Raw genomic sequence first — 14,640 nt, 5'->3', positions numbered from 1 at the left:
TCTGCTATTTTGTCTAGACACTCTGAAAAATAATAGACTGAATTGGTTCTCATCTCATATAAGCACTACCTTCCTATATTCAAGACTTTCAGATATTTCGCTAGCAGGTCCTGTGAGGGAAAGCAAGGCCCCAGAAGTCTTAGACAAACATTCTTTCAGAGGTTCTCATTGTCACCAAAGTCCATCTCTAACTCTGTTGCCCTGAGAGGTACAGCAAATTTGATCCTGTACTTTATGATCTTGTATTCATAAGGTATTACACATATCTACTAGACATGTTTATTAGACATGAATTCGTTTGTGCCTGGATATGCCTTGTTCCTAACCCAAGCTTGGTCAAAGGAGGTATACGGCTCATCTCAAAGCCAGAGCAAGCTACAAAACAGTTTATACTGAAACCTGAGCTCTTGTTGCAAGACATTTAGCAACACACACTTAGTGGCATCACATGTGTTGTTTCACCAGCAAAGCTGACTCCAACTCAACACAAAAAGTCCCGTGTGGAAATGAATGCGCCCAAGTCTACCAACTTGGGGTCAGAGGCTAACCAGGAGAAACATTTTCCAGGAAACTAGGAATCCAAGGATTCTCCCCATTCATCTCTGTCAGGACAAAAGGTGGCAAGGCCAGAATGATTTTACAGAAATACTTCAGAATCTCACGAGAGAATGTCTTCTTTCCAGTGAATTTGTTCTTTCATGAGACTAATAAGTCTCACTTCTTAAAAAGTAATCATCTTGGAGACTAAGAGATCTGGACATCCAAAAATCAATGCTCAGAATCATCCTTCCCTTTCTCCCATCTGAGAATGTACAGCTAAAATTTTTCAAGATTCTCTCAGAGATCATACATTTCAATCCACACTTAAATCTGACTAACTACACCTAAGAGCACACTTCAAACACCATGTTGTTTTCCCTAACAGACTGTAGGGGCATACATATACGGGAAGACAAACATTGACCATGCAAATCAGTTAACCATAAAATTAGATGGAGAGCAACAGAAGGGTCTAGAACCTTACTATTCAAAGTGTGGTCCGCGGCATTGGCATCACTTGGGAGCTTGTTAGAAACGTAGAATTGAGGCCCACCAGAGACGTCCGTTAGCGTTTTAACAAGATCCCCAGGGGATTCTCAACACTTTTAGCTTGAGAAGCCCCACATCTAGAACTTAGCAACCTTTGCTAAAACCCAACTACCATTTTGTGTCTTGGAAGGTAACGCATTTGTTTTCACATTTTTTTCCTTTAGTAAATATGTAATTATATGAGGTTAACATACCACTTATGCTTTAAATGGTGGCAGATCTGACTGATGCTTGAGAACATTTACATGTGCCATACGAGGACATTTCTGAAACAGGACTGTGTCATCCATGTCTCTCTAGATATGCCCTGCTTCCTCAGGGGTCCATTTTTAATAGATAATTACTGCTAACAGTTGCCAAGACTGGAAGAGGAGAACAGCGAGAAAGGAAGGAAGAAGGGGGCATAATTCTACATCAGAATAAGGCTCTTACTTACCAGTTTTCTACTCGCAAAACATCAGGCAAAGAATAAATCATTTCTATGTACTTCATTTAACCTGCAGAAGTTTAAGCCTGTGAGTCTATTCAGGAAGCCAAACTAGGTTCAAAGAGCATCAGAGCCTCAACCAGTGAACACAGGTGGTTCAGTCCCAATTCTTCTCTAATAAAAATAACTCCTAGAGTGCAGACACCTGGGGGACTAAAAGCCTCACCTGCTCCTCACCCCTGGGGAAACAACTATACTCTATCTCCTGCCCAAGACTTTTTTACCCTCTCGTGATACTCATGTCATTATTGAGATTTAGGAAAGGCAAGACAGACCCACCTGGAATCTCCGCATGTCACGTGGGTTTCCCGCATTCTTTAGGCAATTTTGGTTACATTTGAGGAAAAATTTCAAGAAGAACCTGTGAAGAAACAAATTACCATGGTTAGCATTCCATTCAACACTGAATGGAAAAAAGTAGTAAGTTGCTTCCGGGTTGTGCATTCTGTTCTTTCTGGACATTTTCTGAAACATTCAGAGTGGTGTCAGAGCCAGTATTTGGTTTAAGGCTTTAGCCTTTGTTTTGCACCCAAGCTGGACCTTCTTTAAGAAGGGAATGCTCTCAGGGCTGCCAACAGATCTCACAAAAGAAAATTAAGCCCCCAAGGAAGTATCTTCACTCATAACAGAGGGAAAGTTTTCACCATAATTTAAGGTAGGTTCCAATTGGATGTAATTGCCTGAGAATTCCTCATGGTCCCCAGCAGCAACATGTAATTTAAGCCCCATAAATTCACAGATGATGAACCAGCCAAAATACATGTTGGATGAATACAAGGAGATGGTAAACACTTTTTATCTTAGCATCTCCAAATAAAACATTCTAATCAGCAGTACCCATGAGAAGTAGGTAAAATTCACATACTGACTAAAGTCTTTTGACTTCTCAAACATTTCCTATATGTTTTTCTTACCCTACCTGCTATTTGTGATTGAAACAAAAACTATTTGTGATTGAATGAGGACTGTCCTGCCCGACTGCCACCTTGTCCCTGAATTGGTTCTACAGCGAGATCCATGGGTTTTATTTGCTAGGGTGACCAAAGGTCCCAATGTACCAGGAACAATTCTAGTTTATACCAGCTGTATTAGTGTAAGTATTAACAGTACCCACTTTAACTCTCAAAAGCGTCCTGGTATGGATGATAAATCAGATGGTCACCCTATAATGTTCTGAGTTATTTCTAACGTCGCAGTTGTTCAAGTCCATCACGGAAAGGCAGCAGGTATCAAAGATGTGCAATTAGGGCATTCATGTTGACCACCTGCAATTAACCTCTCCACCTGCCTATGTTTGGGGAAAGAAGCATTTTAAAAGCCACCTGAAGTTCTTCAATCCGTTTTACTCTTAGAGCTGTGGATTTCAGGCCCAAATTATTTTCCAAAAATATCAGAATGCATTAAAATGTTGGTCAGTTAAATTCTTATAGGAATTTTCTTTCCTTCACCTTTCTGCCACTTTAAGTCTACACTGGAGTAAAATTCCCACTTCAATACACATAATTTGTGAAGAAGTATCACGCCGTCGTGCCTCCGTCTGGATTTAGCTCTGAGCACAAGTCTACCAACCAAATAACACTGGGGTCCTCTGTAACAAGAGCACAGCACAAAGACATGCCAAATTCAGCCAATTTCTGAATACTAAAACGAAAGAAGTCCCAGAAGAATCTCGCTCCTCCCTGGTCTCTTAGAATCTGCCAAGAGGGGAGTATGGCGTCGGAATAACTATTTGAAGAGAGACGATGACATTGTCAACCAAAAAATAACATTTTAAACTGTAAACAGCTTCTTGAAATGGCCGTTTCAACATCACGCAACATTCAACTGCCCATCAATAAAAGCAGGCTTCTGAATAATCATTCATCCCTACTTCCAGGATCTCTTCACAGAGGCCAAAGTTTATCAAGCTTTTATACAAGACAAATGACTCCTGGAACATCAAAGAGCAACACCATCATTCCCTAGGCCAATCTGCCGGTCCTGACTCCCGTCCCCTTTCAACAGGGTGGACCTGGGAAAGGAAACCGGTTTGAGGGAGCGGTCACAATCCTAAGTGCCTTTGTACTGTCCCTTTCCACAGAGCTCTTAGAAGGCAAGTGCTGGGTGGCCCCAATGACCACACATGGCTGTCAAAAACTAATGTCGGAGAGCTCAGGGTAGTGAGTCTACCATCTTGCTGGGGATAAAGCCTACATCCAAAGACACCTGAAATGTGAAAACTGGCTGCTTCTTTCAAGCACAGCTAGTGGGAAGAGCATAATTAAAAGCCACCCAAAGCCCCAGGACAGGGCTGACTACCACTCAGTTGACAGTAAGAGTCGGTGCAGTGCGGTGGACAAGCCACAGCCTTCAGAAATACCCAGAACGAGGTTCCTATCCCAACTCTGACAGGTACTGCTTGTGTGACTTTGGATGAGTAGCTAAACCTCTCTGCACCACACTTTCCTTATCTATCAATTGAGTACAATAACAGTCCCTATCTCATAAGGCAGTTGTGGAAATCAGCTGCGATAATGCGCAGTGCCTGGCACATAGTAAGCATGGCGATGGTGGCAGGAATAATAATAATGGCTTCTGTGTATTAGTTGCTTACCTTGTGCTCAACACAGTGCTAAGAACTTCAAATACATTTTCCCATTTAATCCTCCTAAATAACCTCTGCTATGAATCCCATTTTATAGATGAGGAAACTGAGGTTCAGAGAAGTTAAATAACTTGCCCAAAGGTTAGTAAATATGAATCTAGAACTCAAATTTTGACAGAGCCTGTACTCTTAACCATTAGGCTATAGTAGTTTTAGTAATAATAGAAGTAGTGCAGTACTGATATTAATACTAATTGCGCCATTGACAGCAATTGTACCACAATGGCAATTGTACTAATAAAAGTAATCATATGAGTAATTATTAGAATTATTATTTCTACACCAGCAATGAGAACATTGTGGAGGGAAACGTCATTGCCATTCTCCTTCCAGTGGGCCCCCCTCCTTGGTTCCCCAGGGCTGATAATATTTGCCTCCTGTGTGTGTTTAAGCCATTTGAGCCCAGACTCGACAGCCAGATTCAGGTTGTGTTAGAAGGAGCTGTCAGCACACCCTCTGGCATCTTCAAGTCAGACAACTGCTAGCGACCATGAGGGGGTCCATCTGCTGCCAAAATGGATTTTGAAAGACAAGCAAACAGGACGCTAGCTCTGCCAGAGAGAAACAGAATCAAGGGAGCAGGGGATCTTCTGCCTCAACGATAAGCAGAGAGGCGAGGCTCCTGTCAGCAGCCCATCGTTAGCACAAAATCTATGCAGGGCACACACCGGATCCCCGTTACCCTAAGCTGCCCTGTCACTTGGCATGCTGGCAGAATCTCCTGCCTGCCCTCTTGACAGCGGATCGCTTGCTGAAACTGAAGGCTTGACCATCTGTCGTGGGGAAGAGACGGTGTCAACTGGTGCCTGGGGCCTCACACAAGCCCTTATGTGGCAAAGACGCTCTGAAGGGCCAGTTCTTTTGGAGAAAGCCAGTCCTACTCCAGGGGGAGCCTCAGGAATTCTTTCAAAGTTTTCCCCTAAGTAGATGCCAAATATCTGACCCTTTCGGACTGCACTTCCTTAAAGGAACTGAGGAGTTAGAAGTAGGAGTTAAAAATATCCCCACTGAGAGACAGCATTAGATGTGCCACACACATTTTGGGGATGACTTATCAGGGTTTTTTAAGGCATTTGTAAACCTGGGTACACGTGCTGGCCTACTGAGAAGATCTCAGATTCCGAGGGGGCTTTTAACAAAGCGGAGGTTATTGTAACTCAAAACCTCACTTTTGTCTAACGAATTACCACATTTTGTGTGGCGGGTGTGTTTGATAAAGTGTTGTCAGGAGAAAGAGTGTGGCAGCCTTACCCTAACCGTGGGAAACTGACCCGAAGCAGGACAAAGTCCCTATTGACCCTGCAGTGTTCCAAGGAGTTCCATAAACTCCAGGAAACAGCCCAACCAGGACCAAACTCCAGTCTTTTTTGGGTGGCGGGGGTGGCGAGAAACCTGACACCTTTCCGTTAACCTTCAATAGAAATAATATCATCTTGTGTTCATATAGTGTGTTATACTATTTAAAGCATTTACATCCCCAATACCTCACTGAATCATCACAGAAGTCCTATAAATTAGGCATGCCAGAAATTATCAACCCATTGGAAAGGCAAGAAAACTAAGACTCAACAAAATAAAGATATTTATCTACAGTCAAAACTAAACTAATACCCTACATTGGCCAACAGGACTCGTTATAGTATGAGTTTTCTCCATGAGTTATAGGACTTTATAAGTGACCTTAACCATCACTTAGCCTAACTTCCTCATTGTGCACATGAGAAAACTGAGAGATCAGGAGACACGACAATACTCACATAGTTATGAAAGCTAGAACTATAATCCACATGTCCTGACTTCTAGTGGTATGATTTTCCCAACATAATGCTAGCTTTTCAAAAGCCCATCCAATAAGAGCTCAGCACTTAAGCTACTGAACTTTTTAATCTACTACTTCAATTAGGAAAGTGACAGTCATAAAACCAAAAGTGACATCCTATTAAAAGTTGGGTTTAGGTTCATCAATCAGGCTAATGGAGGACATTAGCTCATCAATGAACATTAACTGAACCGAACACACACATTTCTGGAACAAAATTGTTTATTCAATGACTTACTTGTATCACATTTTAGCAACCAACAGATATTCAGTATATTGAGTAGCTTCCACGTGACTAGCACAGTGCTGGAAACCAAAAGTACTTCTAGGCTCCCCCCAAAGGAAAATTCATTGAATTAGCCAACAGGATCTGACCTGTCTATACAAGGAGGTAAAGTAACAAAAAGTCATCTATGTATACCCAGCACGTGGCACAGGACTCAGAAATCAGTGGGTTTTCAGGAAATACTTGTTCAACCAAACAGAATCCAGGACCTCCCAAGGGTAGAAATGGGAACATTCTACAATAAAGATAGCAGTCAGCCATACTGGACAAGAGCTTGAGTTAGAGATAGACATGCCTGGGTAAATTTCTACAATTCCCTGAACCTCAGTGGTCTCATTAAAATGTGGGAATAACAGTACCTCTCTCCCAGCACCATTGTGTGGCTTTCATCATAATTCTAGCTTTACTGTTTAGTTAAGTGTGTGACTTTAGACAAATTATTTTACCTCTCTGTGCCTAAATTTTCTCACCTGTAAAATGGGGAAATGGAACCTCCTTCAGAGAATTAAATGAGTAACATATGTAGAGTGTTTAAATAGTAACTGGCATAAAAGATGGGATAATTATTTTCATCATCATTTATCCCTGAGCAACTGCTCACTCCTTTGCACTTAGAAATGTTGAGATTTTCAGATTCAAAAAATATTCTTCTCTCTTCGAAGCTTAAGAAAAGCAGCAAAGATCTATGTAACGAGAACTATAAGTTTCATTGAACGACCTACTAAAAGGAAAAAAAGAAGAAGAAACCAAGGTGAGACAATAATGACTACAGCAGCTTTACCCACAGACCAAGACAGAAAGGAGAGAGGCAGCAGTTTAAATCATGGAGGACTCCAGCTAGTCACAACTGAAGGGCACATACAGTAAAACCGTCCACTAGACAACAGCTTGTACATCATTAATTATTATGCAAAGCACTGCAATAGATCTGGGCTGAGCAGGTTGAGTTTTTACCTCCCCCACCCAACTTCTGAAAAATTACGTTTGGATGTTTTCAGCTGCTCTCATAATGTTCAGGCTGGAAAGGAAAAGCATCAAGGCACACCTAAACCTCAAGACATAAAACCCCCATTTGCAGTCTTAAGGCTCCCTGAAAGTTCCTTTGACTTATGCCCACAGATGGTTATGTGGCAGATGATCCTTCCCAAAGATATTCAGGACACGAAGACTCACTCTGGCCTGATGCAGGAAACAGCTGTGTGGAAACAACTGAAGGGTCCCTTCTGTGTGAATTTCAAGCTGCTCCCACACACACTCACTGCAGGGTAGAAAGGGAAACGTCTCCTGATTGACAGGGCCTCTTGGGAGGAGTTATTTCCATACGGCACCATCATCTTCGTTTTGACAATGAAGCGCAGAACCGCCTACCTCCATGACCTACCTCCATGACCTGCCTCCATGACCAGATCTGCTGCCCAGACATAACCAAGGAAGACTTTCCAGGAGTACAAGGATTCTCCCAAATTGAAAGTATTTGAGCAGAAAGCACCAATTCCTACCCAGACCACCTGAGCTGCCAGGGGCTGTTTCAGAAATGCCATCATTACCCGTGGTCGCTCACCGTGGAGAAGTAAACAAGAGTCCCATGGCCACTGCCATGAAAAACAGATCTCTCTTGAAAACAAGGGAGCCAAAACAGCTAGAAAGAGAAAACTCTATTTTCAATGTCAACACTTTTGGGTTCCTGGTACACAGAAGAAAGTGCAGAGTACAGTTCATCCTTGTGAAAATACGATACCCGTAAATCTGCCAAAATCCCAGGGATGCCACAAGGGCAGGCTGAGGAGGCTGAACCTGTGTAAGGGCAAAGGTTTCTCACCACCGGGTTGACCTCCTCTCCTTTTCTGATATTAAAATGCACTACTGAGAGAAGACCTGCATTGACTCAAACCCTGGCAGTTCTGTTTTGAGAGGTGGGCAAGGCAGAAAGGGAAGAAGAAAGATCACGGAGGAGACTCTACACAGATGTAGCAAATTCTCTCCTCCCTCCCCACAGTGGAAGGTGGAATGACACCAAGTTGTGGCACTATCTTGGGGATCCCAGAGGGAGAGCATGTGGCTGCCCCTATTAAGGGCTACTGACCTCAAGGAGTTTACCTTTTCCCCTGGCCAAGGTCCCTCACATCTTGGGCATTTCTGGAAAGTGCTCTCAGCCTGAAGGGAGGAACATGATCAACTTGAAAAGCATCCATTACCTCAGAGCTCAAAGTTTGGCCTTGATGGAATGACATAATTAGTGGCAAAGACTTACCAAAAAATAGGCATTGGGATTGCATAGCAGCAGACAAAAGAATTTAAAATAGTTTTAAGAAAAGGACCCACTGCAAATAGGTCTCTTCATGTTAGAAGTCGAATCTGAAAGGCGGGAGAAAGCATCAGGATAGTGAAAGGGGAGAAGGGAGGACAATAACCAGTGGCCAATGGAGAAAGAATAAATCACAATTCTTTAGAAATGACATGGGGAAGGGACGTCAGAGCAGGGGTGCTGTAGCTTACCACTGACTGCTATAAGGTTTCATTGGAAATTAAATGAGCAAGTATGACTCATCCAAAGAACTCTAAGCTTGTGTGTGGTAGAAAAGGCGTTCATCTTCGGGGACACTCTTTTACAAAGATTACTCAAATGCCAAGTGTTTCTTGCCAAAATGTAGTGAGGTACAAACACTGGCCCTCAGCAGACATTTAAAGTCATCCTAATAGTATGATATGCAGCAGGAACGAGGCAGATAAACTCAAGTGTATGTTTGTCCTTCTCAGGGCTGGCAACAGACTGAGAACATATTTGTCATAAACTGTTTTCATTACAAGGAACACGATCTGCAAGGAATCATCTGGCACAGAGTTCCTGCAGACCCGGGGATGGGATTTGAGACAGGCATCAGGTCTTGGAATTCTGGGTCACTGGTGCAAATTCTTCCCCAGGCTGGAAAAGATGGAAATGCAGGTGGCAACTCTGCTTCAATAACAACGACCTATCCACAAAGCCAAGCATGAAGAGTGAGGCAAGAGGAGTCTCAATGCCTCAACTTAGTAGTTATTATAGCAAACACATGAGTATACCATGTGCAAGGCCCTGTTCTGCGAGCTTTACATGTATTAATTCATTTACTCTTCACAACAACCCTGTGAAATATTCTCATCTCAACGATACTGAGAAGTTATGTAATTTGCCCAAGGTTCCCTATCTAGTAAGTGGTTGAGTTGGAATTTGAACGTAGTTGGTTTGGCTCCAAAGCCCACATCCATTACACTACATTCCTTTGTATGTTATATATATTGTATCACGGGAGTACAGATCATTGACCACATCTGGCTATTCTCTTATCATCATCACCAGATTCATTCAAAATTAGAGCTAAAGTCAGCAAAAAATTTTCTAGTATTGTCACTAGAATATTCCCAATTATAAATCTTAATGTTTCAATTTTGCTTATGACCAATCTCACCTATTTCAAATGCATTTTAACGATAATAAAAGCCCCGTGGGTGTGTCTTATAATAGAGCCAAACCAAATTTGAAGAATTATGGTCAAAGTAAGAGCAATGCCATCTGGGTCTCTTGGGAGGAGTCAATGAACATCATCTCAAGGATTCAGTTATACTCCATGTAGTCACCAGTTCCACAAGTCACTATCTTTGCATGTCTTTCTTGTAGACAGAAAGCCACAGGTTGAAAACGAAAGGCTTTTAATACCCCTCCGTTTACTATTCATGGGTTTAAAATATTAAAGCAGATTCATTTAGAATGTGATGTTAGAATTTCACTTTTCCTCCTAAAGACTCAATGGGTTTCAATATTAATTTCTTCTGTGTGGGTGATAGATGCCAGAGAGAGATCAAGAAGTTCAAGTTCACAGTAGCTGAAGCATGTGAGGTTGTCATGGATGCTCAATTCACTATTTTTTTTTCAAGACTTTATGAAGTAAAAGTGTTCAGTGTCATTCATTTACTCAACCAACAAATATTCCCAGAGAGCCTAACATGCACCAGTTCTTCTCTCTTGATATCAACTGTACTGTGATCACAATGACTGTAGTTCAAGTTTTTCTCCAAAAGAAAAATTAAAGGCAAGGAAAGCACTTAAAATCAAACTTCCAAGAAAACTTTTTGACTCTGAGGATGGTAAGGTATTTGAGTAACTGCTAAGTAAGGTTGAATAGTCATAAAGTATCAATCTGTTACGGGTGTTCTGGCAGAGGCTGGATCAGGGAATCTTTCAAAGTCCCTGATCAAGTCAAGATTCTACCTTGCCAGGCATACTGGTCCCCTACTCTTCACCGTCCAGCATTCTTTGCTTCAGTCACATCCTGTGCCCTGAACATGTAGTTTCCTCCCTGCCTTCACCGTAGGCTGCATTCCTGGGTTTGAAATGCCTTCCCCACTCCCACACTATCTCAGCTTCTCATAATCCTACTTACCCTTCCAGTTGTAGCTTAATGCACTCTGCCCATGAAACCTTCCCAAATACCCCAGCTAGAATTCATCACTTCCTCCTCACTCTGTTACAGCTCTTGTCACATTTGGTCTTCATGTCTTGTTACCTGAGTAATCGTCTGCCCCCTCTATGACACCACAGACCCCTGTAGAGTGACTTTCTATTCCCCAGGTCCTAGTGCAGCTGTATATGGAAAACAGTAAATAAATATCTGACTTAAATTGACTGTAAATATTAATGGCAGTTAACTTTGAATTATAGCACAAAGGTTCTTTCTTTCTTCTTTCCATTTTTTTCTATATTTTCTGAATTTTCTATGAATAAGTCATTATTTAAGAAAAATAACTTTATTTTTGTGAAAATTGAAGTGAATATCACTCAGCATAGAACCTAGAGAATGTTGCCCCCATTTTGCTATTGATAAATGAGTAACTAAAAATGATGAGTCTTTGCCAAAGTCTTTATGCTCTAAGATCTGCCAGTTAATTCAAACAAGATCAGTGAAGAGCTATCCATCTCACACTCTGTAAAAAAGAAATCATTTATTAGTTTCACATATGCATAATTCATAAAAGAGTATCAACTGGGCAGATTCCACACCTTTGGTGTCCTCAATTTCCTACTTAAAAATTCCTCAACGTCGAAGTTAAAAATATTATCTGTAAGTAAACTTGCCATTGTTCTTAAAACATTTAAGCATAACCCAAAGGGACAAAAGGCCATGTAACTAACAGTATGAAACGGATCTCCTCTCTCCAAAGTTCTACAGACCCTTCTGACGACTTGGTTGAAACCCAGTGCTTAAAGCTCTTGACAGTTTGCTATTTCTTGGTTCAGCCATTTCCTTAAGTCATCCCTTTATTCATTCAGTCCATCCTTCATTCAGTATTTACTAAGCACCTACTATGTGCCAAGCACAAGCATAGTGACAACTTGGTCCCTGCCCTTACGGAAGCTCACCAAAGTGGAGTTCTCAGGCCACCTGCATCAGAATTATCCGGGAAACTTGCCCAGGAGGGAGTAGGTTAGGGGGTAGTGTACTCAGATAATTTTGAGGTACACTGAACCTTGAGAATTGATATCTAATTTATTTTTTAAAAATCAACAGTAATGTCAATACCATGTGATAAATGCAATGATGGAGTTATGTACCAGAAATAGCCAACTGCAGAGAAGGGATGGACAGCTAATCATGTGTCACTGAAAATTAGCACAAAAAATTATATCAAATCACCTCTGAGTAAACAGAAAAATTAAATTCCCTCACTCATCCCACCTCATCCCCAGCACAAGCCACAGAGAAAGAAAGGAGTTCCTGATCGCCAGAGAAAGCTGATATTTGACAAACATTTGCTTCAATGAAAAGAAATAAGCTCATTTTTCTACCGAAAAAGAAAGAAAAGAAAAAGGCATTAGCTGAAGAAGCTGTTCCTCAAAAGGAAAAGGAGTCTTGCGAAGGATAAAAAATTATTTTAAAGCCTGTTTAAATCATCATCACCCTTTTAAAAATCTCACTCCATTTGTCTGTTCACTTTTCTGGATACATCCTCCCTGGTCCCAATCTCAGCATCACCACGTGTTGCCTCCCACCTCGTGGCTCACACACCATTGGGGATAAAGAATTTAATCTGAGCAATGGCTTTCATTGAAAAAAATCACTGCATTCCAACACGGCCACACAAGCTGAGTTCAGACAAAAACAAGTGACTCCTTAATTTGGATTTAAGGTTCAGGATCAGTCTCTAAATAAAAATGACCAGTGAGCATCATGCCCCCAGAGCACTGACAATAATCTCATGAGCTCCAAATTATTCCAGTTTATATTATGGGTGATTCGATAAGTCTGTGTGTTCTAGTCCATAAAAATATAAGAAGGAATTTATCATTTTAAAATCATAATGCAAAATAGAGTCTGACACTTTATTAAGCACCATTTCTCATGATATCATAAAGATGCTGATGGAAAGTGAAACTAAAGCAATATTGTAGACGAACAATGACACAATTTAGACTTTCTGACGGTGCTTTGTAGCTCACAGCTCACACTCCCATCCCCTCCCCTCCACATGTCACACTCTTAGCTTCAATTTAAACCAGAAAAACCAGAAACAGAACTCCAAAGGAGCTTTTATTTTATCATGAAAATTGGTTGATCATTTAATAAAACAAAGAATGTCAGAATGGGATGAGAACTTAGAAATTATCTAGTCTAGATATTCTTAACCTAGAGTCCATGGATGGAATATCTGGGTTTCTTGAACACCCCAACATTGGATCCAAATTTTTGTGCACACTTTTCTGTGGAATGGGTCCAGAGTTTTCACAAAATTGTGGAAGGAGTCTGTGAGTTGACTGCCCAGAATCCATTTTCCCCTATTTTGATCACAATCCTCCATCCTCCTTTTGGAGAACTTCCTTGCCCCCACTGAAGAGTTCATGTATTTCAGTGGCATGAATTCATTCCACACATGGACCAGAGTGGCACTATGATCCAGGCCTGGCCACTCATGGCATCTCATCCCCCAACTATGTGATTGATTTAGATGAGCATGTGACCCAAGTCAAGCCAGTCAGGCCCAATCTAAGCAAAGCACAGGACTTTTGTTTGAGTGGCTAAAAAAACAGATGAGTTCCATTCTTCTAAAGTTGAACCTGGAAAAATGTGAGGCTGGGTTTGCTGGAAAATTCTATACTTAGAGATAAATCCATAATAGAATGTGATCCATTAGTATCCCACCTAACAGAGATCACAGGACAAGGAAACTGTTATAAGTGGGAAGGAGAAGGGTAGGGGGAGCTCACATCAGACAATGCCCTCCAAGAAAGGTACAGGCAAGTGGAGATGGAGATGTCGACAGAATTATAAAGCTGAGAAGGTAGCAGAAGGGAGGGTCCCAAAAAAGGTGTGTGTGAAAAAGAGAGAATATTCTCTTCTACCGAGCTCTGGTAACTTTAGGCTGTACAACTTCAACATCTTATGGCCTCCTCTCAAGTCACTATCATATATATGTATATCTATCTCCAGACAGGTAACACGAATGAGTGAACTAAGCTGCATACAGTACTAGGGACTGTATGAGCTGAACAGTGAATGTCCTCTCTGTAAGGGACAGCCTCAACTATTCTCCAGCCATCTGACTCCACGGGGGAACATGGGGACGGAATTGCCAGAGCTTCCTCTTTCAAGAGAAGCTGAAAATACATATTAAGTGTGAAATTTGCAAATCTTCCAAACAATATAAGGGATAGACAGAACAAATCTGGGCAAGGGGTCCCAGTTTGCATCTCTCACTCTGAACCATAATAACCAAAGTAGCAGCAACTCTTTTGTATGTGAGGCTAGGACAGGGCTTCTCTGTGCCCCTCTTGAAATTTTAAAAAATAATAATAAAAGAAGGACCCCTGTGGATCCACTAAATGGGACCCCTCTCATTAAAAACACAAAAGTAGCTCTTGCTTTTGAAGCAAGGGCATGTTTTGTTTTGTTATTTTTGAGAATCCTTGTCACCTGAAATCCAGATGTAGTCAAGCTTGATTTTCTCCCGGGACTTTCACAGCTGACGTGTTGGGTGAAGGGCAAAGTTAGGAGAAGCATCTGCAGCCACCAGCGAAAGTGAAGGCAGGGCCTATTTACCAGCATGAGGCTGTCCACAGACAGTGAGTGCAGACACAGGCAAAACCTCCCTCGCCCACCTGTTCACAGCTGGATTTCCCAGGGCACTTAATTCAATCAGAAGCAGTAAGTTTTAGTAGCATTTTACAACCAATTAACCATGCAGGAAGCAAAACACCTGACTCGGTACCTTCCTCCTGGCTTCTAAAGAGTCTGTGGCCTCGAAAGTCAGCAATTTGGAACTTCCTCTATGAAAGAAGACACTAT

General features: G+C 41.6%; 1 protein-coding gene across 1 annotated transcript in view; it reads right to left on the bottom strand.

Moving 5' to 3' along the window:
- EBF1 (EBF transcription factor 1) overlaps window positions 1-14,640 on the bottom strand; it is a 385,610-nt gene that overhangs the window by 141,470 nt on the left and 229,500 nt on the right. The window contains exon 7 of the mRNA XM_014786137.2: window positions 1,856-1,937. Within this exon, the coding sequence (XP_014641623.1) occupies window positions 1,856-1,937 (82 nt within the window). The remainder of the gene's footprint in view (window positions 1-1,855; window positions 1,938-14,640) is intronic.

Source organism: Ceratotherium simum, chromosome 4, assembly GCF_057802395.1.
Source record: "Ceratotherium simum simum isolate JZ-2026a chromosome 4, ASM5780239v1, whole genome shotgun sequence".
Classification (NCBI taxonomy): domain Eukaryota; kingdom Metazoa; phylum Chordata; class Mammalia; order Perissodactyla; family Rhinocerotidae; genus Ceratotherium; species Ceratotherium simum.
This window is presented reverse-complemented; position numbering and strand designations above follow the sequence as displayed.